The 27,744-nt window shown below is 35.6% G+C and overlaps 2 protein-coding genes across 13 annotated transcripts; one reads left to right on the forward strand and one right to left on the reverse strand.

Annotated features, from left to right (window-relative positions):
- Positions 1-6,298: 6,298 nt before the first annotated feature.
- On the reverse strand, positions 6,299-16,676 carry LOC143451587 (polypeptide N-acetylgalactosaminyltransferase 1-like). The gene is made up of 12 exons (XM_076952284.1): positions 16,503-16,676; positions 16,203-16,341; positions 15,338-15,512; positions 14,872-15,038; positions 14,420-14,627; positions 13,997-14,167; positions 13,201-13,318; positions 11,528-11,708; positions 9,084-9,223; positions 8,631-8,729; positions 7,954-8,088; positions 6,299-7,427 (listed from the first exon to the last, which is right to left on the reverse strand). The coding sequence occupies exons 1-12, from the start codon at positions 16,536-16,538 to the stop codon at positions 7,278-7,280; spliced, it is 1,719 nt and encodes a 572-aa protein (XP_076808399.1). The 5' UTR covers positions 16,539-16,676; the 3' UTR covers positions 6,299-7,277.
- A 3,419-nt stretch (positions 16,677-20,095) lies between these two features.
- On the forward strand, positions 20,096-27,276 carry LOC143451654 (uncharacterized). Of its 12 annotated transcripts, none has more exons than XR_013114898.1 (8): positions 20,096-21,559; positions 21,818-22,040; positions 23,234-23,348; positions 23,514-23,616; positions 23,723-23,907; positions 24,112-24,362; positions 25,761-26,141; positions 26,244-27,276. XR_013114898.1 is itself a non-coding variant. In XM_076952356.1 (7 exons), the coding sequence occupies exons 6-7, from the start codon at positions 25,811-25,813 to the stop codon at positions 26,298-26,300; spliced, it is 282 nt and encodes a 93-aa protein (XP_076808471.1). In that variant the 5' UTR covers positions 21,025-22,040; positions 23,234-23,348; positions 23,514-23,616; positions 23,723-23,907; positions 24,112-24,362; positions 25,761-25,810; the 3' UTR covers positions 26,301-27,276. The 12 variants fall into 12 exon arrangements, 3 of the variants coding, with proteins under 3 accessions (XP_076808471.1, XP_076808469.1, XP_076808470.1); XR_013114896.1 differs by having other exon boundaries at positions 20,096-21,072; positions 21,229-22,040; XR_013114897.1 differs by having other exon boundaries at positions 20,096-21,072; positions 21,233-22,040.
- The last annotated feature ends 468 nt before the right edge of the window (positions 27,277-27,744 follow it).

Raw genomic sequence — 27,744 nt, forward strand, 5'->3', positions numbered from 1 at the left:
TCGAATTAGGAACTGTTCACCAGGACAATTGAACAAAAGCGTGTATCAGTTATGCCCCACTCATTACAACGGTAGCTTCACCAGACAACTTGAAGTTGCATTATTGCTAGCTGTATGCCCTAAATGCTCCACTAGCAAGCCGACTTAAACGTTTTCATTTGTGCATCATAGTCGGCTAATCTAAAACTCAAACGTCCAGAACTACCAAATTGACTGAAAACCAGTTTAATTTACTTTTACAACCCAGTCAAACAATAGATGTTGCAATAAGATTTCCAGTAATTACAGGCATAATATCAAAAACTCTTCTTATTTACCAGTTCATGGCAAAATTAACTGATTATTTTAAATCTCCGAAATTCGAGGTAATGCACCTGTAAGCCGTAAAAAAAGAGGGAACACGAATATTTATGAGATAATTTACAGATATAGGTTCGGTAATTAGCTTAAATTTTTATACTTGCTGATATTTTGATACATTGTCAACTGTACTAAATCTGGGCATGCAGTATGCTCAGTGGGTTTCCAAGCAGACTTGGGATAAACTGGATTGCAGAATATGACAGTTTTTTGCCAAGATCTCGAGGATACAGAAGAAAAATTCTAGTGTGCAAGGAAGCAGCCAGTGTGCGCCGTGACTTGTGGCCAAAGTACGTCTGGTGTTATTGGAAGGCAAGGCCATTTATAATGAAAAACATACACAAAAATGGTATGCAATGGTACGAAAATCTTTATCCTCGGACTATGGAAAGTCATTGCACGACTTATACCCGGCAATAATTCCTCATCACCCGAGCCCCGATTACCGAGCAAGCCTTTGTGCAAGTTCTGTTTGTCAGACTTTTTAATTTTTTTGGTTCTTTATATAGCATTGTGGTATTGCCCAAAGTTAGAACTGGCCACCGAATCCACTGAACAGGAGCAAGTGTCGCTAATGCCCAAGGGCATTAACACGGCATGGCACCACTTCGTAGCCTATCAAACACGGAACACAAACCACATTTGTTGCGAGGCCAGTGAATTGTTCGGTTACTGAGCCGACATACCATTAGCGTCTAATTTGTTTAGGAAAAGACTGCTCTTCTTCTCTTGCTTCTTCTACCGTTTCGACTTCAAAATCTCTGGTGTGCTCCTGCCATAGCCATAGCTACTCTGCAGTTTAGCGTTTATGCTAGTCATCTAGGCCTATAGTCCGGACTGCAGAGTATGGCAGTTTTCGCCAAGATATCAAGTGTGCAGATGCAATTCCGGTGTGCACTGCGACCCAAGGCTGACGAGCATTTAAGTAGGCAAGGTGAAATCGGCCCCATACGATAAAAATGGGGAAAAAATCAGTGTTTCCCGTTCTGTTTTGAGATATCAGTTTAAAACACTGATTTTTCAGTATAAATTGGAGCAAAAGCATCGGTAGCAGAGTGGTTTGAGCGTAGGCTGCGAGGGTAGGTTCAATAATGCATCCCGTGGCCTATTTGACACACTGTTCAGTGGTTCTGTTGAAAAACTTTAAATTAGGGTAATAGGCCTATAAAACATAGGCTAAAAAACAAATAATAAACGAAATTTGCACATAACCTGCATAATGGCAGAATGGTTACCGGTACTAGGCCTAGGCAGAGGTGGGCAGTTGGTAGTTTGAAAGTATTGACGGTAACGGAAGGCCTACATGGAAAAAATGTACGGACGGTTCCGGTATTTGATACTATTTCAGAAAAGCAGTTCGGTACTTTGCTGGTACTCCATACCGGTACTTTTTGTACAGCGTATCTTGTTGCAAATGCAGTTTTTGCCGATATTATAACCCCGACAAAGGTTAGTTCACGTCAAAGAATATGTGAACTCACTTTTTGCAACTTTATTGGACATTTTTAGATTAGAAAATAACAAAAAGCGTTGAAATTGGCACCAAGTGTAAACCAAAATGAAGTTTTAAAAAACCAGCTTCGCAAAATCTTCAACTAATCATTTTAAAAGTATCGAGTACCGAGACCGACTTATAATTCTTAAAAAAATTAATTCGGTACAGGGATTAAAAGTACCGACGGTACCGGCATCGGTACCGAAAAAGTACAGTACAGTAATTCGGTACAGTACAGAAAAAGTACAGTAATTCGGTAGTATAGGTCTCGTACCGCAGTACTGTCCACCTCTGGGCATAGGTACCGTAATTGGGGCTCGTTTAAGTTTAAGTCGTGCAAAGACTTTCTACATTTCCAGGATAATGTTTATGGTACCATGCCCAACTAGGCCTATCCTAGCTACTACTACAACCTCACTCAGACACTCACCTGATCACCTCTGGGTTTGAGCTTTAGTTGTTGTTCGGCCACGCAATATGGCGATTATTAAAACTGGGTAAAAACCTTAAATAGATATTCACATCGATTCGATTGATACTCAAGTTAATGCGTTCAAGAGAAACCGCGCGAAAATGGGTTGATGAATGATCGAACGATACAGTTCACCATATCGTTGGTGGAACATATTTATAAATTTTTTAAACTTTTAAATTTGAAAGTGTAAAGCTTAAGCGTCTACGTACACTGTAAAGACTCTACATAGGTATTTTAACCACATCATTAATGAAAAAAATTGTCACTCTTGTTCCAATGCTTGTTCATTTTACATGCTTGAGTTATTGCGGTCGTAAAAGGTCATAGGTTAAAATTAATTCAAAGGACTAACATATATTTATATTGATGTGGGGGTAATTGTGTAAAATCGCTTTCTGTAATGTATTACACTATCCAAACAAAGCTATTTTAGAAATTAATTTATAGCTTGCCACGAAACTTCCAGTTATCGTTGCAATTCCTTTACCAAGTTTATTTAATCACTTCTAACATCAGTGACATGCGAGCTTTACGTGACATTTCTTTAGTCGTTACTGTATCACTAACTTCAACTTTCTAAGCTAGGATTAATTGATTAAAATTCTTTGTAGTTGTACTCTGTTATATAATAACTGGTGGTCGGACGATTCAACCCACTGACCTTTCAACCCACGGACGGTTCAATCCACGCGGACGATTCAGCTTACTGACCTTTCAACCCACGGCCGTTTCAACCCAAGTGGACGATTCAACCCACGGGCCTTTCAATCCATGAACGGTTCAACCCGTGGGCCTTTGAACCCACGGCCGGTTCAACTCACGCACGGTTCAACCCGCGAACTGACTAACGAACAGAGTATTCTTGTGGCAGTGTGGAGTTGTAGACAGTGGTATAGGTGTATTATATTGCTGTATTGGCATTGCATAGTCTAGTATTGCGAGGCTATCCTAGATGTAATGGGTGGCCACCGTATTGTGTCACGGTAGTGAAGACAGGGGCGTCAGAAGGTACTCATGGGCCGAGGTCTTTAGGCAACTTCGGTAATAAGGCAATTTAATGGGCCTAACAACCGTTATTGGTTGAATCTTTGTCCGTGGGTTGAATCATTCTGGGTTGAATATTCCTGGGTTAAATCGTCCGTGGGTTGAATCGTCCGGGGCTGAAAGGTTTGTGGTTTGAAATATCCATGGGTTGACTCGACCTTGATTGGAATCGTCCGTGGGTGAAATCAACCTCGGTTGAGAGGTGCGTGGGTCGAATCGCTTGTGGGCTGAATTGTCCATGGGTTGAATCGTCCGTGGGTTGAATCGCCTATGGGTTGAATCGTCCGTGGGTTGAATAGTCAATGGGTTGAATCGTCTGTGGGTTGAATGGTCCTGGGTTAAATTGTCCGGGGTTGAAGTGTGCGTGGGTTGAATCGACCTAGAACCATAATAACTGTATAAATCAGGACCAGATTTAGGAGGGACCAGGACCAGAGTGCCCCATCACTTTGGGGACTCCACCATATTTTTGGCCAGCTACATTGGGTCACAAATGAGCAAAAATAAACTGATGTATATTGCAAAAAAATTAAAATGTTTGCCTAAGTTTAACCTTTAATTTTCCTAGCATTGAAATTGCATTACGTGTTTATTTCGTTTAAATAGTTTTAAACTGCACTGGAAAATGTTACTTTTTTAAACTAAAACTAATTGAAACCGGCTGCACGCGTTGATGACCCAAAAATAATGCTAAGACTAACGTATTTACCGAAGGGGACCATCACAGCTTCTCTATAACGGACTCAATTTTTTGGGATTATCGGTGTTTCCACGTCTTTTTGTTCATTGCTTTTTTCTTTTGCGACTCCTCAGCTGCTATATTGCTACAATAACTAATGCGATACTGTATACCCTATCCAAACCGGGCTCGCGACTTTACTATTTTAACTAGGTGTGGCCGACATTGCACACAAATTTTCAATCGTTAATTACTCGAAAACTATACGTCGTAAACTGATCGGATTTTTACAGGTTAGTAGCAAAAACATCTGGCTTCCGGTACACATCATAATTGTAAAATTAAAGAAAGTGCATTTAGTGTAAATTAAGTATTTCTACAAGTGGTACATTTGTAGAAGTTTTTCTTGTTACGCCGCGCCCCCGCTGTGCAGAAAACCAGCTGACCGCGAGAAGAGAATAGTTAGTCGAGTTAGTGGTGCGTAGATGAGTAAACGAAAACGATTCGCTTCAATGCGGAGAGAGAGCAAATTTATGAAAATATGACAATATCTCAAAAATTACATAATCCAACTTTATAAAACAAACATGGACAGATAGCTGAACATTTTTTAGGAAAAGTCACCAAATGTCAAGTTTCTACAGCAAAAAAATGCAACTGTACACCACGTTTTGCTGTGACTGTGTGCAGGAGAAGCCATAACATAGTGAAATAGGGTTAAGTATGATGCTATGATATGAAACCTCCAGACAGCATTGTTATAAAGCAATGACCAACGTCAAGAACATAATTGGATGGTCGTAAAACATTACAGGTTGCTTTACGTTCTGGTTACCAAGCATCAAGAGAAAGTTTTTAAACAGCCTACTTCCATGCAAGTTTAGCATTGCAGTTGCTGATACACAGTTGGTCACTGTTTCATCGAGCAGTAAAAGCGAAATAAGGTTATCTATGTTGTCCAAAGTAGATGTTGAAAGGTAATGGTGTTACAAAACTCATTGTGAAGTGAGTACTGTTATGATCCCTACATAATACAAACTTTGTTCAAAGTTATGCCCAGATTTTTCGTTAAAATTCAAGTGGTCAAGAAAGCAGTAAAATTTCATTGATATAATAGTGGTGTAGCCTGCTATTGAATTGTATCTTTTCTAATTATTTTGGACACAAATCTATTTCAGCAGATTGGCGGGGGTAAAAATGTCTTTCAGAAAAACGTCAAAATCTTAAAACATTTTCAGAGAATCCGTCATTTACTGTATACTCATAAATACTATTTTATGCTAACACTAGCGTAGTTAGTGGGAGGGGCATTGGGCCATACGTACTCCCTCATGAACCTAACGGTTTTAAACCATAGACATTTTTACGTTTTCAATCTTTTTCGTTTATTGCATTTCCTTGTTTGCGACTACGTATCAGCTACAACATGCACAGAAAAAAGTAAAAACGCCACGGGTTTACCGCGTTTTAAAATCGATGTATAGGGCCTTACAAGTTGTACACGGCGTCTCAAAAGTGAAAACCATAATTGGGCTGCTGTATTGTCCACATAGATATGAAAGACATTTCGTTTACGGCATTTCAAAGTGGTATTTGATGCGCAAAAACACGAAACTTTTGCGTTTCGCACATTTTGGGCGAGGTATGACAAGCTCGGAAAACTTGAAACCAATTTTTAAAGCTTTTTGGCTCCACTCTACACAGCCCCAAGTACGCCACTGCACGCTACTAAACTATACACAGTTTTACTTGCTAACGCAATGTTACAACGATGGTTACCGGTATTTTATTATTTTCACACTGATGCTGTCATTTTAAGTATAACCTAGTTGCGCAATTCTTTATCGACTGAACAATAACAGCAGTTGGCTACACTAATTAGACCTACAAAGAGGTGTTGGAGTTTATTAAGTTAATTAATTAACGGGATCCACCAAGGTAAGGCCCCCAGGGCACGCCAGTTTGTAAATCCGGCGCTGATATCAATATCGTACAATTTTCTACCAACTGCTTTAACCTACATATATACGTATACATATTTACCTTGAAAAGTAAGTAAGTAAGTAAGTAAGTAATATTACCGTATTTACGGACTATAATTTGAGAATAACCTGTTAAGCGATAACAAACAGGAGGGTGTGGAATTATAATGACAGTTAATACAATCGTAATTCTCTTTCTCCAATAAACCTTTTTGCAGTTCAACTGATTGGAAATTGACCAATGACCATAATAAATCAAGAAATACGTAACGGTACTTTATTCACTAATACAAAGAGTGCAAGATGCTTCATTTATCAATGGATTCAGTATGTGGGGGACAACGTCAATTACAATAAAAAATGCATTCCAATCGGCAACAATCGCTTTCACAAAAGGCCAAGTTTACGCCACCAATTTTCGCCCAGACATACCCAACCCTATAATTAATAAATGCTACGACTATTTCGCATTAATAGATGAATCGCATCAACTGTTAGACACTAAGCTAAAAGACATAGAAAATGCTTAAGATTCATAAGGATCTATGTTTTATGATAGAAAAAGGAATGCAACTAATGCTGTTCAACACGGTAACGTTTTAACCACGAAAGCTAGCCTCTTACTATGCCAAAATTCAATACCAGGAAAAAATGTCAAGGCATAAAACTTCCAACAAATTAATGTGGTCACGATACTACAAGCAGTTTGTAACAAAGTTAAACTAAAATTGTTGCGCTTTCTCATCAGACATAAATTTACAATAAATAAAACTGAAAATATGTTTGCAGAATTTGTAAAACACAACAAAGGAAAACTTTCCAGCCAAGTGCTACCAACACGCATTGGGTAGAATTAATTCAATACATTACAAAGAAATCACATTAGCAAAATTTATATTTTTTAATGCTTTGAAATAAGACATCATTCCTGCTAACTACTACCAAGAAACGCTTTGCTTTGATGAAGTTATTACAAAATCCACTAATTCCTTCAAAAACACGTTAAAGACCGTTTCCGCTTTACAAGACAAACTTATAAACATTTAAAAAATACTGCATGTTACTAACATCGAAAAGTTTTAATTTTATACTGCACGTGCGATTCCTTAAGAATTACAAGAAATAAACTAATCAAACCATACAATCGTTTTACATTAGTCCTCATTTGGTGTGGTACACTGTAGTTGTGTTGTACACGCATAAAAAGCAAAGGAAAAACACTGAAATAAGCAGAGAAAAGCACTATCTTGTCCCAGGTACGTCCATACTCTTTAAAAGCCACTTTTGAGAAGCTTTATTACTATCGCAATCATTCAGGGTGGGAAGTTGTGAGGAACTATCCTTGGGACGATCCATACACTGTTGTGTATTGGTATGTTTAAGAAGGTGAGTCTGCAGAAACATTGAAGAGTAAATGCCTTTCAAACTGTTAGTAAGAACAAATAATTGCTTTAAGTTCAAAATGTAGTCCTTGAAACAGCAGCTAAAATTCCAAGTAAATAAGCAATTGCCTTCACAGGCAAAATACTATTTATGGTGCATATCTATCTAAGATACTTCTTTTTGCTGAACTTCTATATTTGTCAATGCATACATTCTTTGTAATACGTAACTTTAGGCAAAGTATTCACAATGTTCGTTTCTGCCCAATAAACCGAATAAATGGTTCCGAATTAAAAAAGATTACAAAAAAATAATAAACAAAGCAACCATAACAATATGCACAAAGACAACTTTACTAATTTAGACAAGAGCAGTAAGGATTACGCCAAGTTGTGCAAAGATTCAGTCTGAGGACAAAAATTCCTATACCACAAATAACATGCATGTATTTTGATAAAATTTGAAAAAATGTGTGTATAAAGAGGTTATAACACACACCACAAAACTGCACAAATAGATGTAGTTTGAAACTCACATCGCTGTCATATTCCCACAATTGATTGCCTTTCATGTGATGACATTTGATCATCATCACAGGTCCTCCGTGCTTGGTAACATCCAAACAAATGTCATCACAGCGAATTTCCTTATTTCCAGTAAAAGCCCATACCTTTCACCAAAAGCTTTGGGTTAGAAATTGTACAGCTTTAAAGATACCAAGACGGCAAAACTTATGCAACAATACCATTTAAAAACAGAGCAGTAGTAATGACATACCTCACATTTGACACACAACTGTATAGATTTGTTCTATAATCTATACCAAGGATAACAATTACGTGCAATTTTATGGCAGCTAGTAAACATTTGCGTATGGAAATTTGTTAATGCCTAATGTATTTAGTTCGCCAAACTTATATCATAAAGATATATTGAAAATGGTTGGAAGTATCATTTTACATATTTGTACAAAGCAACAATTAACACAAGTACAGTAAATGAAATATGATCAACACTGATTACATTATATAGACTAACAACAGAGTTAAACCATAATATTTTATATACTTGCTCAGACAATATTTAACATCTAAACAGCATACTCCAACAGCCACAAATCCAAAGTGTTGACCATGACTGTATATTGGAATAACCGATAATAATCCATCTCTCAAGTAACTTGTAAAACGAAGTCAAACTACTTGTGCACACCTGATTACCACCCATTCCATGGCAGCTGAAAATTCCAACCTTGTCATTTTCTTTGCGGCCCATCGTGTCTAAGCATACGCCAGACTCTTGGTTTCTTACCTGTAAAGATAAGGCAAGAGTAAAATACTTATAGAATACCATGGAATTTTCAGTACTCTTTCGTTTTGGGGATTTAGTTAAGGACACCCATATTAATTTCAACAAAGGAATGACATCATATCATTCAAGCAAAATTAAATACTTGAAACAAGGTTATTGGTGAGTGTAATAAGACCAACAGCCTATTCAGCAAACTTCAAAAAAAGCAGGTGAATTTATTCTTTTGATGAATCTTTTCAGGTTGTTTTGAACAAACTACAGTGAAGATATTATTCTGTTATTGATGAAGTGTTTGTCTCCTCAGCAAAGTTAGTATTGTGTTTAGTACTCCAACAAAATAAACAATCATTTTACCTCTCCCAGTGAAAGATAGCTTCCAGGTATTTGCGAGTCTGGGTAAATGTTTTCCAAATACCATTTGAATGATTTGCATTGTAAACGCTCTCGAAGTTTTTGTCTTTCAGATATATCTCCATATTCTTGTTTTAAAACACCTGAGTATAGAAGTTACAATGTAGTAATTTCCAATGTAACTATACACAGTACTTTGAGCTTCAAAAGCATTTAATTGAAAGCAGTAAATTATGAATGCAACAAGATAGTAATATTTCAGCAGTGTTTAAAATGGTAAACTCCTACCTAGTATATCACTACTGTTTTCAATGGCCTTTGGCAATCGCACTAATAATACGCTTTCATAAGCAGATAATTACATTGCAGCCACCAATAAAAACCTAATAAGACATGGGAACACGAACAACTGGGCAGATACATGGGTAATGAACGTATTCTAGAACAGTGTTTCTTAACCTTTTGGGGTCACGGACCCCTATTATATTTTTTAAAAGAGAAACACATTGTAAAAGTCGAAATTAGGTTTTAATCAACGTGGTGGTAGTCGAAAAGATGGCAAACAAAACAAGATCGACCCAATGCACAACAAACTAAACTATAGAACAGCAGAAAACCAGAAGCGAATTAGAAAAGAAATAGAAAATAGGAGCTAACAGCAAGCAGTACGCGCTCCGCCCGTTTACTTTAACATGTTTACTAGTGTAGTCATTGTGTATTATTACATCACAAAGGCAAAACAATTGTCCACACTAGGCCGAGGTGCATGTAGGGATGCACAAGAATGACGTATCCTAAAGGACGGAATCTCAAAAGATTTGAATCTAATTTTTGTATTTTTCCCGAATCTTAGGAACCGGTTTTGTTTTATGACTGAAGGTTTTCATTGGCACATGCAGTAGATGTTGTTGTCGATTATTGTTTCATATTCCAATACTATGTGGTAGGTGCATTAATCGTCATGAATTAAACCGTGTGTTATGTCAATTTGCCAATTGTAAACTTGCTTGAACCAAAATCATTTTGTGAGTCTATTGCAAATTCAAAACAAAAGCACTGCTGCTTAATATTTTTAACTTTTATGTTATTCTTGAATAGTCAATTATTCTGTATTGTACTTCCCTAGGTTCATGTCTGACTACTGTGGTCTGATCTAGTGGAATAACGACCTTATGGACAGATAAAAATAAATGGATTTTTGTAATAATAATTGGATTTGGTTTGATGGACCCCTTAAAGTAAACCATCTTCTCAGACCCCTTAGAGCAGACCTGGGCATTGTACGGCCCGCGGGCCACACACATCCTTTTGGTTGACTCTGACCGGCCCTTGTAAGGTTGCGGTAATTGGAAATGATAAAATAAAGATATTTTCTGATTATACCTTATGCATGAACTAAAGCTGCATTGCTTTTATTTTGAAGTTCTTTTTATTCACGTACATAAGGACCCAATACCTAGCCTTGAAAACAATACCCAATAACCAAGACGTATTTATGATTTTATCGTTGTCAGTTGTGCACGTCTCAAGACGACTTTTTAAAAAAGTCCACTCACACTAAAAAAGAAAGGTAGACGCTGAATGCAGGGTTTTCAACAAATGGACTGCTAAGTATTTATTTACTGAAGTCAAAGGTAAAGCTGTGTGTTTAGTTTGCGAGGAGCAGATCGCCGTGCTTAAGGACTATAATTTGAGACGGCATTATGACACGTTTCGAACTCTTTCAAACAGTATTTTAAACCCAAAATGTGTTTTGCAGTGAATGTGACTGAAAATGTTAACCCATATATGATGTGTTCTTAAAAAAGTGTTCTTATTTTGTTTACCGTTGCTCTGGGAAATTTCATTGAATAAATAACAGGCAACTTCACTTTTACATTGCTTAATTATATCATATATATAGCCTACTCTTACCAGCTTGTCAAAACGATGCTATTTATTGCTTTTTATTAGGAAATACAATTAATATTATGCAGAATTGAGTTCAGCCTTTAGACTCGGCCCTCCACAATATATCTGCTTCTTATGTGGCCCCATGGAAAAAATATTTGCCCACCCCTGCCTTAGAGGTTCATGGACCACAGGTTAAGAACTTCTGTTCTACGAAATAGCTCACTGATTACGGTCGAAGTCATTAGCAGATTGATAATTTAATTTCTTTAACGAGTACTTTAATAATGAGGATTTTTGTTTCTTTAAAGCTGGGAAAATTGAATCGGAAAACTTAAAGATAATTATGTAGTAAATAAATGTCAGTGCTGTCTTCTAGAATCTGGATATACTGATTGTTTCCAAATTTGAATATAATTAAACATATATGTTTTGTTTTTAATACCATGAAACACTACAAATATATAATTTTATGAAATGAGCAGTATATACTTCTATTAAATAGAACCAGAATCTAATATAAAATTTGAAGTCCTACATTACTTATTTACATTTACCTGGTGTGATAATATAAAAGAAATTCTTGAAAGAATCCATCCAGACCTCAGCCAATCGCCGGTTATTTTTATTAATAATTTGACCAGTACCACCAGGAAAAGTATACGGTGTTGCTTTTCGAAATACATGACCCACATGTGAGCAGGTTACAATTAACAATGTACCTCCACACTGCCAAATCTAAAAAATATATCGCTTATCAGAACACACAACTGTATGAAAACCTTATATGCCTAATGTCTTCCATTAGTGAACAAAATCCAAAAAAAGTAGTTTGCAGAATGAATTATAAATGATACGGTTGTAAACCACAGAAATACTTCTGAACATGTAAAAGAGGTTAAGGCATGCAAACTTATATTAACATTTATATCTGTCCATGGTTTCTCTTTACTCAATGCAAAGTGTAGTCCGCATGTAGCGATCAGTATAATTTCCTGAACATCATTCACATAATAGAAATAAGTTTTCCAAAACTTCTAGCGTAATTCTTTTAAATGGTTACACATGTTGGACATCAGACTAAAAGCCCAACAAAATTAGTAGTTGGACAAACCAAAGAAAAATTCAGTCTGAAATTCTGTACAAGTGTACATACTTCACAAATTGAAAACTGTACCACCACAGCATAAAACCAACCAAAGAATGGAACTAATTTGGACAACTGTTTTGTGATGAGACAATAAGAAGCACTCCAGTTGTAGTTACTAATTACTATTATCACCGTCATAGTCAGAGTGGTATTTATAAGTAAACTTGTATTAACACTTTTTTAGTAAAAAGGTAAGTCTAAGTTAAGCCTACAAAATGTCAAAAATATATATACTGAAACAAAATTATCAGAAAAGACAATGTACAATTTGAACTGTTAAAATCCAGAGTTAGATTTTACCGTGTGCAGTGATCTGTAAAAAAGAATGCTATTTTTAGAGTAAAACTAACTTAACCATTGAACAATAAAAAAGGTTTCCTCAGAAGCTACAAATACCTAAACTACAGCTGTTGAAAGTAGCCCAAAAGTAGATATATATATAATATATTGTACAAATGATGTACGTCCTTCAGACCTGCATAGACTTAAATTATATGTTGGACAACTTAGATAATAACTTTGAACATCAGTAAATGTAGGCATATGTGGGCAGTGGGCACATTATATTGGCCCATGTGCGGTGTTAACAGTACACTAAACATTGGGCTACTTTTACTTAGTTCTAAAAAATAGTTCTCCGTGAAGAGTGTGCACAATGGTACTATATTAAATGTTAATATACTATAGGTCAATGTGCTTATCAAACACTTTCTCACACAGAACACTTTGTTGTTTTAAGGAAGTACAATATGCTAAGATAGCTCAACATTAAATGACGCTTCTCAATTCAAAGGTACCACGACAACTCAAACATCCGGGACAACTAAACTTGTACACAAAACGCTATTTATAAATGTCATTTTGTGTAGAGCTAATGTGACAGTTTATGAACATTATCAAGTACCGGTGGTTAATTTTATTCATTTAACATTCATTAAACTATGTTTGAACAAACATGCCCACCAGTTAACTGTATTTTGCTTAGACAAATATATTATAACCTAAGTAAACGGGAAAACGATTCAACAGAGTGCCAGCTTATTTCTTACTAGTATGTACATTACACTTGAAGTAACTTACCCTAAACGACATTTCTAGGTTCTCTCCGCCCCAAATATCCATTCCTGCGTCATATGTGCCCAATCGGGTGAAGTAGTCACGATCGATTGCAAAAAGTCCGCCAGCCATGGTTGGAGATCTACAACATTTGGTTACAGGAAATTAAAAAAATTGTATACAATTTGTCAATTTATTTAGTGTAATGTTTCGAATTTAAAGAGGGTTATGTTCTTACAATTGACATACTGTGTGATAGTTTGGTAAAAATTTTAAAAGTGCTAACCAAGGTGTTGTTCAAGTCTAAATTATGTGCCTTATCAAGAAATAAGCCAACTGAACAATACCCAATTCTCATGTATACACGCTACAGTACAGTGTATATATATATTTCTAAATAAAATAAGTTTGAGCAAAATTAATTCAACAGTAGCCACTGATCGAATTTGTATGAAAAAAGAAACTGGATAAGATTAAAATTGTAAGTTAAGATGTGGTAAAAGTTAAAGGACCAATAAACAGGCAAGAAACTATGATCAGCAAGGGTGTGAACTGCCAATATCATGGCATGAAACGACAGTGGCACAGTGCTATTAAGACAAAATCTTAAAGATTCCATCCACAGCTTACATATATAAAAACTGGTGTCACAGAGAGGAAGCAGCGATGATTTCATTAACAATAAAGCTTGCCAATGACATCACTTGCTAGTCACTATGGCTATTCTACTATGATATGACGTCATGAATAGGTTGCGTGAAATTACAAATCATATCATCTTCAGTTATTACTTCAATGCAAACAAAGTAAAGGACCTTACCTGAGTGGTAATGTCCTGTCACCTTTTCGTCGATCCATTTCTCTCTGTGGGACGGGATACCAGCGAAAGTTAAGTTTCCAGTTAAACCCACCATATGTCATGTCAGACCCGACCATGAATTCAAATGTTTCATCACTGATGACATCGATGATGGGACAAACAACAGTTGTTCTAAGAATGCATAATTTTGATTCTATGAAGTACGATTGGTATAGAATAGACAGTTTATCGCCATTTTGGTAATTGAAGCTACTAAACCACTAGGAGTATCATTAACAGATTAGTAAAACAAGAAAACCTTAATAAATACTATTGTTAGTATCATTAACTTCATTTACAGCAAAATCTTATACTTTAATATTATTGAACAGTAACAACAAACCTTAAAAGAATAAAAAATACTTTCAAATATAAAAAACTCACTTGTCTTTTGCAATTTCATGCAGAAGAGGTTCCAACCAGCCTTGTGTGCATTCACAATGAGCATCAAGAAAGGTAATCACCTGACCAGTAGACGTGGCTGCACCCTTTAGTCTGGCTCTTATCAAACCAGATCTCTTTTCCATACGCACCACTCTCACCAACACTGGCAATTTGCGAACATAATTTTCTAATGGCTTTCCTAGAAAATCTGTTGAAAGACCAACAACAATGTAATATATTTGTTTTTGGTTTTTATGGGTAGTTGGATAAACATTCTTACATTTGTGTGGACAATATGTGAAATTAATTTCATGCCAGGAATTAGAAATATGCAATGTTTAGGTCAATTACATAATTTCAATCAAAGTCATAAAAACCACATCGAAATAATATGTTGTTATAACTCCTTCTTGATATGGACGTGCAATTGTATACTTTAACCAAAAATATACCTCTTTCGCTGGCATCATCAACCAAAATAATTTCTTCCAACAAATGACGGGGTGAACGATTTATAATGCTATGAACTGTCCTTAACAAAGTTGACCATGCTTCATTATGAAAAACAATGACGACGGATGTTTTTGGCAAATCTTTCAAATAATCTTTCGATTTACACCTGCGGAAAAATGTATTGCACAAAAAACTTTTACAGTTACATTTAAATAATAGAAGTATACATATTGAAAACATGAATGATAACTAATGGCCTACGGCGATAAAATGAAAATACATAAATAGAAAGAATAAATCCAAAAAAATGATCTGTGATATGTAAAGGACCATACAAAGAAATGTCCATGTATTGTTTCCACATTATATATACTTTTAAGATAAAAAAAATTGTGAGTTATTGCCATGATTATGATTTACAAGCAAGGTACAGTATTTATATGTAGTTACAGAAACTTTACATACCCATCCATCCTGACATCAGGTAAGCTACGATTAAGTGCAATCATCTCAGACGCAAGAAGATTGAATTGATTAATTTTGAATTTTTCCTGCTTTTCCTTTTCCTTCTCTTTGGGGATAATGACAGGTTTTCCCATCTCACCAGGGCCATTTGCGGTGAAGCCAAATTTAGGCAAAGCTGTTGGAACAACGTCACACGAATTAACAGGCAATAAAAAGTATAAAACCAGGAGGAAAGTTGGGAATTTAGTTATACACATTCTAATATTATAACTGTTTCTGTAACAGAAAACCAGATAATTGTTAAAAGTTTTACTACTATACTATAAACCAACATTGTCTAACACCAGCAGATTTTGAACGCACACAAATTTTACAAAGTTTCAGCACTGAGTTATATTAAATCTGCGTCTGAAAATGATCGGCCGTGGATTTATACGTATCGTATTTATCGAAGGAAGACGTTAAAGATTGCACTTAAGTGTGAAGTTTATTAAAAAAAAAAAATTTCAACACCACTAAGTTTTTGATATAGCCTAATAAATTTTTTTAGCAGTAGCTGATTAATACAGATGTGCGAAAAATGCAGCTGACGTCAAACACAGTTTTTTCTTTATTTCGATATTTTTAACAACATCACTCAGAGTATTAGGTCCACAGGCTAGGCCCTAGACCGATTAATATTGTTTATTCATACGCAGGGCTTTATATGCAATGTTAAATCAAAATAGCTTAAAAAAGTTTAATTAAATTAATTTAAAATAGCTGCTGACTATACATACTTAACGGCAAACTTCATTACCTTATGGGTAATTATAGAAAACTATAAACAATCTTGAACCACATAAAACAAGAATAATGTACAAACCCCCTTCCAGTGCAGGTAAAACTTTTTTGGCAATGAAACTTCCACTTTCTTTATCAGAACAATCTGACTTGCAGTCGGTAAAATTAAAAAGAAAAAATACATCCAGCATAAACCAAAACAAGGATGTTGCAAGAATGACCTACAAAAATTATAAATGAAAACAGAACTTGATCACTTCGCTTTATCTAATTAACTCGTTTTATAAATAATGAGCTCTCCATACGTTTTCATTGATGTTTATTCAAAGCTGTCTATCTACAGTTACATTATAAGTCACAAACAAAGCTTAACTTTTCTCACCTTGCAGTATTGTAATCTGCGAGCCCTATACAACATTTTGGCGGAAGCTTTATTCTTTATAAGTCTTTAAGACTATATAAAATTGTTATATATATATATTTTTAAAACAGTCATGTTTCACATGGTGAGAAAATGTTAGATATAAGTTGCTAATAAATTCTGAAAACAATAACCACAAAATTATCAAACAGTAATATTACATAAAAAGCAATATTATACTTCAATACATGCATATAATTATATTTAATTCAATACATGTATATCAAAGGCTATATATACAAGAGACTCTTATTATGACCACCTCAGAACCAGACCATTTTGGTTATAATATCGGAATGATCACAATAACCGAAGCTGCTACAGTATCGTATAACCACACCAGGATCAGTACAGCTAAGCACAAAATGACAAAAAAATCGAATGCATCATTTATTTCATAAACAATAAACAGCAACTTTCAAGTCAGTGTCAGTAGGTGAATCAAGAATACACATGGCACAATTGTGCATGTTACATATCTCATAACTCACATGAAAAATTGAGCAAAAATATGAAAGAGATGGAAAAAGTGGTCATAATATTCGAAGACTTGTCATTGGAGAAGGTCATACTGGAAAGTGGACACCTACATGGACAAATTTCATTAATGTACACTCCAAACTCTTTTATTTTTGGCCATTTTATAATAAATAAAGGAAAAATTGAGATTTCAGTACACCACCAACCAAAATTTTCGTTTTGGCCATGCACAATTTCTCATCAAAAATGGCAGTAATTATAGATTACCGCCTGCCTGTGTAAGAAATCATTGACAGACACAAAGGTCAGTCAAGGCAGTTGGCTGTGCACTACTTTGAGCATGCCAAAATTTTTACTATGCAAACACGGTTTTGCTATTTGTGCATATTACAGCAGCGTATATGGATGTCTGATCTTTAGGGCATTTATTTTATGACTTGTCAAAACAAGGCAAAATTTATCAAAAATGGTTAAAGCGAGGCAACTCCAAATAGTGCAGTAGTTAAACAGTTATTGCCAAAATTAAATGCCAAAAATACACAAATTTGTCTCTTAATTATTTATGACCAACTTTGTGGCTCTTATTACGTTACAATATAACAATGGACATGACTCAGTATATATGGTAAGTATATATGGTTTAATACAAGGTTTCATGTGATCAATAGGTATAACTAAAGCGTAATAAAGTGTATAACAAGCAGTGCTGTAACCAAGTTGTTTGTTTAAAACTCGAGTCAAGTGAAGTCATTTGGGAAGATGACTTAAGTCAAGTCGAGTCAAATTACTAATTGGATCAAGTTAAGTTAAAACATAACGCAAGTCAAATCAAGTTATGTCATTGACTATACTTTTAACCGATCGTTTGCAACGAAATCAGATCATCAATAAATTAACAACTAAGATTTAGACTTGCTTTAAGTTACTTTTCGAGACTTGAGTCAAGTCAAATCATTTAAAAAACGTTATTTAAACGTGACTTGAGTCATTACAACACTGATAACAAGAATATTTTGTGTTAAGTTAGTCAAGGCTAGCTTACCGTTGGTGTATTTAACTAATAAATTTTATTGCTAGCTGTAGTCAAGGTTTTGCTGTTGCTTGCGCCAGGCCTAACCTTGTAGTGTACCGATGGCGGTAAACCAGTAACTGCCAATTTGTCAAAAAAAGTTTCTGTAGGATAAAATTTGTTAAAAGTTTTATTTTTGTAGTTAAAATGCTTTGTATTTTGGATTAAAGAATAATTGCTCTACTGTTCAATTATTATCTAGGCCTACATTTCTCAAGAGTCAGCATATCAGACAAGTCGTTGGATTATCCTCAAATCTAACCCAGGCGAACTCATACTTTCTTGCTTTCGTTTTGAAGTAACTATAGGCGTTAAAATGTGCGCCACGTCACAATGTGCCAATCGGTGTTTAGATAACTGTCAAACTCTGCTTGGGCTCCTTACAAAAAATGTTTAAATTTGTTTCCAAACACCTATTTATGATCAAACTGGTAACAGGTAAGTTTTAAGCAAAAGCTTAATTCTTGCCGTATTGCATTTTTGACATTTAATCACATGTGTAGCATTATGCATTGCTGTCTGCTTAGCGATTGACAGGCGCTTTAGCAGTAAATAAATATTTCTTGTAAATTTATTTATTTATTTTATTTTTCGCCATTGACTGTGGGGAGCGAAAAAAGGTGCTAACTTTTTTATAGCAAAACAATACGAAAATATACTCACAAACAATCAACAACATGTTTACTAGAAACGCCAATGATTAGGTAAGATATCTAAAATGCTATTCACATTACTTTAAGTTATTTAATGTCAGAGTAAGTTTATTCCGTGTTAAGGTGAGGAGCTGAAATAATTTGAAATATGCTTGTTAATGGCATGTATTGATTTTGCATTAAACATAGAAAACGTGAAAAATAAGTTTTAGACAAGGCATTCCCCGTCAAAGATTCCTGATCCTTTGCTTGTTCGTTGTGGTTGTAGCAATGCCTTTATAATACAGTATTATAATTTATTTTATAACATAGTATTTATTAGGGATGTGCCGCGTGAAAGATTATTCGGGTTCGTGCGTGTCAATCCAGTTTGATTCTTTCAAATTGCAAGCATTTCAGGTGTCAAAAAAATGTGTACAAATTTCTCTTGTCCGAGTAGCATCAGAATTTCTTTACACAATAGAGAAAACATGTTGCCTAGTGAAAAATTTTGTGTTAACTGCTGGTGCGTTACGATTAGTTTGTGGCTAATTGTATAGATCTAAAATAAACTAAAGATATATGATATAGCAGGACATTTGCAAAATTCTTGGACTCCCTTTTAGCCTAAAGAATTTTTGGATGCACCCCTGATTGCAGCAAATGGTCAAATGCACTGCAATACTTTTTTCATTTATGTATATGGAGATGGACATGGTTAAATGCTATAACATGATTAAATTCAGGATTTTCCTATAGTTCAGAGTAAACACTAATTTGAGTTTTTTCACTAAAAATATACCATCATGCATGCTTGAATGGCCTATGTTGCGTGCAGATTTAGGTTAGAAATTGCCATGAAAGTAGCTAAAATGTGTTTTTTAGGCCAAAAATACCAGTGTCGATTTTGTGCCTTTCTTAAAAACGTTTGAATCATGGCTCTATGATGGTGTTTTATAGAATGTTAGTTCAAAGTATACTAAAGTGACATGCAAAATTTCAGAGAGTCTCGTGGAGGATTTTTCGAGTAATAAAGTTTTTTAGTAAATTTGCTGTATACTAAAACAAACAATACTTTTATGGCAGTTTTTGGCGTTGGACAGCTCCTTAAACAACAACTATCTGGTTGATCTAATAACTGAATTTTCTTGTGTGAACATGGGCGGTATATTCTTTAACGAAAAAAATATAAATTTGCGTTAGGTTTTAGTAATAGTATAACCAATTTTACCATTGTCTTATATCATAATACATCCATCATTGAGTAACAATTTTGCATAGAGTTAAAGCTGCTTACCAGTTTTTTAAATACCTTTTATGTTGTTTCTTCTGTTTTAATATTATTTTTTATATTTTCATTTGATTTAAAGCATTTCATAATAGTTTCAAAAAGAACTGTAATAAAATATTTAGGAACCACTGACCTAGCCTAACAATGATCAAACTGTTTGAAGCAAGTCAGCAAACTGCTGCATATGCTAACAACAGACCGAAGACTCCTGCGGTTATTGGTGAAAGAATTTTTAAGTTTATGAAGGACAGAGGGGCTTTGTTTGAATGTGTGGTTGATGTTGGATGTGGAAGCGGACAGTCAAGTGAAATTTTTGTTGGTCATTTTAAAAATATAATTGGAGTGGATACTAGCCCTAACCAGATTGAATGGGCTGGCAAAAAAAATATGTTCGATAACATCACATACAAATTGGGCAGCAGTGACAACCTTCCTGTAGAAGACAAAAGTGTCGATTTGGTGGCAAGTGGACAAGCTGCCCACTGGTTTGGTTTTGACAGTTTCATAACCGAATGTAGGAGGGTGTTGAAACCAAATGGATGCTTGTTACTGCATGCCTATGATTTGCCAAGGATGGCTCCGGTTACTTTACTCTCAAAGTCTCAGGAAAATCTAATGCTAATTGGAAAGACTTTGGTGAAGGAATTATATGACAAGTGTACATTTCACCCGTGTTTGTTTCATATTTCAGAGCATTATGCAACTATTTTCGATCTACTGCCAAGTGCTGATAAAGTTAGAGAAGATGATATGATCATTGAAGCTGACATGAACCTTGAAAGCTTTAAAAATCTTCTGCGATCATGGTCTGGTTATCAAACTTACCTGGAAGAGAAAACAAAAGAGTTATGGAAAATACATGGAACAGATGCAGCAGTTGAAGATCATGATATTTTAAAAAAGTTTGTTGAAAACTGCAAAAGGATTTGGGGCTTACAGGATGTTGATAATGATCACATCATGCTACATGTCGAGTGGGATCTGTTCTGTGTAATGTCAAGTGGCCTGGATTGACCAGATGTATGATGCACAGCATCATAGATGCAGTTAAATTTTTGTGTACGTATCTTAGCTGCGCACATGTGCAATCCTTTGAAATCTTTCTTTCTTATTATGAAAATGTTTGACGTGCTGTGACTGTTGCAATGCTAATTTTTTGTATAATTACAGTAGCTGTCCCTGATTTGCTATTTATATGTGTTTTATCTCTGCCAGGAAGGTTATTTTTTCATGACCGTGGAATGTTTGCTTGTTAGCAACATCACTCGACAACCTGTAATCTGATTCTGGTCAAACTATCAGTACAGCTCCAATATGATATAAAGAAGAACTTATTGAACTTAAGGCTGACAAACTCGTCACTGGGGATCAACGCTACGAGCAAAAAGCAGTCTTTTGCCATAATGGCTTGCCTTTCACTGCAGTAGCAACAAGAGGAAAACTCTACAAGAAACATAAAGGATTGGTATAATACAGGGGTGGGCAAACTTTTTCAATGAAAGAGTCACTTGCTGAAAAATATAAACACCAGCGAGCCGCAAAATCAGTAATGATTGTCAATTTGTTTATTATATTATTAGTAGTCATTTTGGGATATTACTTTTTAGCTAGAAGACCCATAAAAAACATGTCGGCTAGGCGCACTTTGACAACCTTTGCCATAGAGTATAGAATCTATACCTGAAAACAATGTCGGATTCTATGTCTAGTGTTACGTCATAAACGAAATGCTGGCCTAAATAAAGAAAAAATAGACAGAAACGTTCATAAACGGTACTCTTGGTAGCCTTTACAATTTTTTTAGAATTTTACGATTCGACTAGAAGAGCCACAAAAAACATGCCGGAGTGCCGCATGCGGCTCGCGAGCCGCAGTTTGCCCACCCCTGGATAATACATCAAAACTAAAAACTGTTAGCTTCTGCAAAAACGGTGGTGCAGATGCAAAGCAACTGTTAAAAATTAAAGGAATTTACTGCTCAATTTTCGATGATGACTGGATGACTCACATTTACTTGAACACCAACTGTGAGTTTAACTCTAACCCTTTGTTTTATGTGTTTTCATTGTTTTGTGTATTTGTTAGTTGTATATTTAAATAGATTAGCCACATTTATAAGCAACTAAATATTTATTTATTTTATAATGATGGGTAAGGTAGCAGACGTCGGGGTCATTAAAATGCAGAGGTTGATGCGGCAGATGCAGAGTTTATCGGTCTTAACTTATGTTATTTTGACTTAATTAACCTGCTGCATTAATTATCTGACTCTATTGTTGCGTGCGGTTACATTTCTCTAACCTCTTGTCAGCCGAAAGTTCTTATTATATTATAACAGATACAGTTTACCAGAAAAGGGTTTTATTGTAGGTGCTGTACACTTTCTCAATATTACGCATAACCAACAACATAGTATTACCACTGCTAATAAGATGTCTATTGAATTACAATCATCATGACTACCGTAGTACGGTCGTACAACTCTCTATAACTTTCCGTCTGGGCACTTCTCGCGCAGAAGTTCGAGCTTATCAAACATGGTGCGATGTGGCGGAAATATACGACAAAAAGGCATTAACATTTCAAAGCGTGTGAACGAGAAAAACAGTGCGTTTGCAATGCAAATTACACTCGGTTAAAGCTGGAAACAGTTTCGTGGAAACGACCTGGTAACGTACTAAAAGGAGTTCTCACACGAAGTTATTCAGAGCAAGTTTTCAAATATACCAACGATAATTGCAGTGTTCTGAAAAAGCAAGTTCATAAACTCCAATCACTAACTGGAAAACTCTTTCCCAAGAATGATGTGGCGGTATTAAAAGTTTAAAACTCCAATTGCTAACTGGAAAACTCATTTCCAAGAATGACGTAATGGTATTAAATTGACTGGAAAACTCTTTTCCAAGAATGACGTAATGGTATTAAATTTGCCACTCAGGCCGCTACACTTGTATATACCTTAATTTAGCAGCGAACAGTTACTTTTTTGTACTGAATTTAGTTTCATTTATGATTAGAAAGCTCAGTAAAGCTTACATGCCCATTAAAGCTGATGTATGTGAAAATTACTTTATATGTAACAATTTTTTTAATTTTGTGGCTGTCTGTTATTTCTGAAATCTCACATGTGACTCGTATACTGAGCAACTAACTCCACATCTGATTTGCTCTAGTTTAGATAAACATGTTTATTTACATATGTTTTGTGCATTCAAAACAGATAGTACCTTTGATGATTTGGTAATGAGAGGCAGGATGGTATGATTCATAAAAGTAAACAGCCGGATATGAAGACCTTTTCCTAGATAAATCCACCGAATGTTTTGCAGAAACTGGTAGGTTATTAATAAAGTTGTTATATTTTTCAAAAACTTGCCCATGTCATTTTCATAATATTGCAATGCTGTCTTGCCGGGATAAACCATGACAACATTAAAACGGATGTGTTACAGCTATCCTCAGTAAGTGTATTTATATATTTCTTGTTGCTCTGGTTATAGTTTCTCCAATCCTGTTTTTGAAGTTAAAGATCCTTCGAAAGGCTGACGGGCAAAAAGTATGGTCACTCCTAAAAATCGCAAGAGAAATTCTCAGCGCCTTCAGGTGAACAACCTAATACTTGACGTAATTAAAAATTAAGTTCGAGTTTTGATTTATTAAGTTCTATGAAGCCTTACTAATTACTTGCAACATGTTCCCATTCGTGTAGTTTAAGAAATCGTTGTGAATGAAGTTAAAAAAATCATTGAACATTCACGAAGTCATGAGGATTCCAAGTGTATCTATGCTCATTATGTCAAGCGTTTGCAAGAGTGGGGAAAGCAAAATGCATCAAAAGCTTTCATCAAGATGTACGGCATTTGTAACGAGCATGACAACCCGGCCAACAGCTCAGTATGTACTGTAGTTTTGATTCTAAAAATATGCTCAGCATTTTTGTGTTTGCATTTTTTTCTTTTATCACCTCATGGTAGTGTGGCGGCACCACGCGGTGATTGTTCCACCTGGCTTAGACATATTACTTTGAATCGTGTCTGCACTGATTTTAGTGGTATGCGTGAAATTTGCTCGTTCTTATATGTGCGTACTTGCCTTTAGAGTTCAACAATACAAGTTGGGTTTTAGAGTTGGAATTGTTTACAAGTAGGCAACGCTCGGGAGAGCTCATGCTCACTGGGAAGAAACGCAGCCTTGACTGATTCTGTACCATACACGGACTTGGATTCGTTGAAAGCGAGATTGCGCTCTTCTGCGACTTTTAAAAACTTTTCTAAATTTTTATCATGTTCCTCACGTGTTTTGCCACCCGCTGTGATATCATCAAGGAAGGCAGAAGTACCTTTACAATCGTAAGTCGAAATAATTTCATTTATCACCAGGGGCGCCGGAAGCACGGGGCACTGCTCTAAGATTAAAATGAAATTTTGTGCTGTGTCTTACTTTGTTTCATGCCAATTTTATGGTGGTTCTGCTTTCCTTTAAATACTAACATGTTATAACTTTCAAGAAGCTTTTTTCAATGACTGATTTAATTTTGCAAGTATCGTTCCTAATATATTTTTACTGCCTTCTTTGGGTAGCCTATTTTTGGTGCTAGCGTTTAGGACACGCCTGCTTTCTACCAAATTATATCTATTAACTCTATGAGATTTCTTTGATTTTTGCTTTCTACTGTCCAGTTTCCAAACATACTACAATCGCATGGTTACGTCAAATAACAGCTACTTATAATAGCTCATAGCCGCTTTTCCAGGCATGAGACACACAGCCCATTGTTAAAGAAAGGATTTCTACAAAACGTTGATTTTAGCTATTTAGGTTTTAATTGAAGTTAGACTTGGATGATATTGGATATAAGAACACCACAGTAGGCTATATTAACAGAAATTAATTACTAGGCAGATTAGCATGAGTAGTTGGCTAATCCACTTTCCTTGTACTGACACACACGAACAAACGAGTAGTCTACCACAGAAACACTGGTAATCTGCTTTACTTTTTGATGGTTTAGCTCTGTTAGACCTAGCAGGAAGTTGTGGGGATGGCGGTGTGGCTTGCTTTTAGGTTGGCTTAAAGACAAGACTATTAGTCTTACTGTTAGACTCCTATAGACAATTGTCTTTGACTCCGTTGCGTTTGCTGTCTCTATGATGTTTCTTCAAATCAACACCAACTTCATAAAGTCTAATTGTTATATTGTCCGAATAGGTTGTATCAAATTAGAAGCATTTACACCATCTTTTCACATTTAAACAAAGCTATAACTCGAATTCAGTAATGATTCCAATTCCGAATAATTCAGCAATAAGTTCAATTCAGCAGAACAGAAGAAATAGCTAAGAGAGAGATTTAGATCAAACATTAGATTTTATACTCGCCGTATTGACCAATGGGCGAGCGCCATGCTAGATTTTCCATGACACATACACATGTGTCCATGTTGTACTTTATCTAAGCTTTGTCACAAAGAATTATCGATTTTGCACCGGGAAACAAAAAAAACCACTTAACACACTTCACTACGTCACACATCTATTTGGAACTGTTTGACAAACGGATTACTACGAAAAATACACGTACTTCAAATATTGAATTGAATTGAATCTAGCTAGAGATACACCCATTGCATTCTTTACAATGCCAATGAATGAATTATTACAATTTACTATCATGACCGCCACAGTTAGACCTAGCAGGAAGTACCGATACCGTATCAACATCTTCATTGTTTCTTATTGTTTTGCCAGAATATGTCGTATGGTGGATTGATTGGTTAACTTTTGAGCTGTGTTTAACCATGCCTACAGTGGAAAGGGATCAAAATGTAGCAAAAAAACAACTCAACTGGCAGCTAACGTACCAGGCCAAAGAAATATTACAGGATTCTTCACAAAGCCCAAGGACTTCTGCGAGCACAAAGCAACACGTTCAGGAAATAGAGGATGATAACGTTGAAAAGATCCAGCCAACAAGTGAAAATATACAAGTGGGAGATGGCATAGCAATGGCTGCTGAAATATGGGTTAAGAATGAAAGCAAATTTATTACGCAATTAAAGAATAATAGCGTCAAAAACGGACTTTGGTTCCAGGCCGATTGGTTTGATAAATAGCCTACGCTTTGATGAAGTACGTATCATTTCGAAAAACCTGCCGGGTTTTACGCATACTGTTCTCAGAATAAACAACCCCAAGTTACGCCAGCTTACATGTTTTCATTTTCATTTCCAGGATTCCGAAATTGGAGAAAAAGGTGTGGAGCGAATCAATGAGCATGAAAAGAGTTAACACCATAGAGACGCAGACAAATGTGGTTAAAAAGGCAGAACAGGAAATTTTGCTGAACGACCAGGCGCCACAGCTTCAAAGGCTAAGAAAAGAGGGACTAATTGCCCATCTACACACTATGAAAATTCGTTTACAACAAGGTATACCGATATAAGGAGCCCTAGAGACGAAGACACGAATGTTGTGCAGTTTAACAAGGATAAAGCACTTCATCAGCTTGAACTAAATCGACTTATCGATGAACGTTACTTTTCGCACGAAATTGTTTCTAAATGAGAGAAAGCAATAGTGCTTAAGTCAAAGATCTAAAACTAAGATCTCTATGATTTTGTTGCACGTCCTACGTAGGGCTTCAAAAACATGTTTATACCAATCAGAAGGCAGCAAGGTTGATGTTTTCTACCCTCGGAATTACCCTAGCAGTTGGCGTGTTTCAATGTCCCAGATCGCGTGCATAATTTGGCTAAAAATTAGCATAAAAGGAGCTAACATTGGATTTTTAGGCCAAAAATTTTATTGTTTATTTTGCGCCTCTGTTAAAAAAGTTAAAATCGTGGTTTTTTGATGGCATTTTATGGAATGGTAGTCCAAAAAAGCATACTAAATTGACATGCATAAATTCAGAGAGCCCCGTGTAGGATTTTTCGAGTAATCAGTCTGTAATGGAATGGTTGATTTATGGTTGTTGTACTTGACTGGTTCAGCCACTCCAATACAATGTTTGATTATCTAATTGTTTATTGCGCTCGATGATATATGAGTCTCATAAGGTCGTTGTATGCTTTTCTCACCCACAGACTTAATTGTTCACCTTAACGAATTAATAATTATTGTCTTTTGAAGGTGACAACAAAGTTGTCTAACTTGATACTGAACTTCTTCAAATTGAATTCAACAATGGTTGCACAGAAATGACAACTGTATATTCTGATTATATTGAAGCTTCTTTGAACGAATACATTTGGATAAAACATTGGCACACCAGCTACAGCATAAAGCTGCCACTGCTGAAACTATGTTACAGCCATCTTCTTAGCACACAAAAGAAAGAATGAATAAATAACTCACGTAATATAGGCAGGCACAACAATTATGTCACGACTTTAAAACAATGAACACGAAGTAATGACTACACTACGCGATTCAATCAAAAAACAAAAACAATGAGCAGGAAATAGGATATCATTTGACACACAATGCTTTAGCTTCTTTGAGCAGGTTTGCAAAACCAGAAGCTCGTCAGCATTTTTATGTCACGTTTCATGAAGGCGATCTCCGTAAACAATACAGTATAATATCTCCTAATCCTCACAAGTCTTTTACTAAATACACTGTATAATAAAACAAAGATTTTATGGCAATTTTTGGTGTTTAACGCCTCCTTAAGACAAAATGGGAGCTTGTTAGGGAATTTAAAGCATCAGGGTTTTACTCCATAATATGC

The sequence above is a fragment of the Clavelina lepadiformis genome, chromosome 4 (genome assembly GCF_947623445.1).
Source record: "Clavelina lepadiformis chromosome 4, kaClaLepa1.1, whole genome shotgun sequence".
NCBI lineage: Eukaryota > Metazoa > Chordata > Ascidiacea > Aplousobranchia > Clavelinidae > Clavelina > Clavelina lepadiformis.

Coding starts and splice junctions, on each gene's coding strand:
- LOC143451587 (XM_076952284.1), bottom strand. CDS start 16,538: ATGTTGTATAGGGCTCGCAGATTACAATACTGCAAG. Junction 16,342..16,502: donor GCAGATTACAATACTGCAAG/GTGAGAAAAGTT, acceptor TAATTTTTGTAG/GTCATTCTTGCAACATCCTT. Junction 14,168..14,419: donor CATGAAATTGCAAAAGACAA/GTGAGTTTTTTA, acceptor ATGCATTCTTAG/AACAACTGTTGTTTGTCCCA.
- LOC143451654 (XM_076952354.1), top strand. CDS start 23,863: ATGTACGGCATTTGTAACGAGCATGACAACCCGGCCAACAGCTCA. Junction 23,908..24,138: donor ACAACCCGGCCAACAGCTCA/GTATGTACTGTA, acceptor GTTGGGTTTTAG/AGTTGGAATTGTTTACAAGT. Junction 24,363..26,243: donor GCAGAAGTACCTTTACAATC/GTAAGTCGAAAT, acceptor TTTCATTTCCAG/GATTCCGAAATTGGAGAAAA.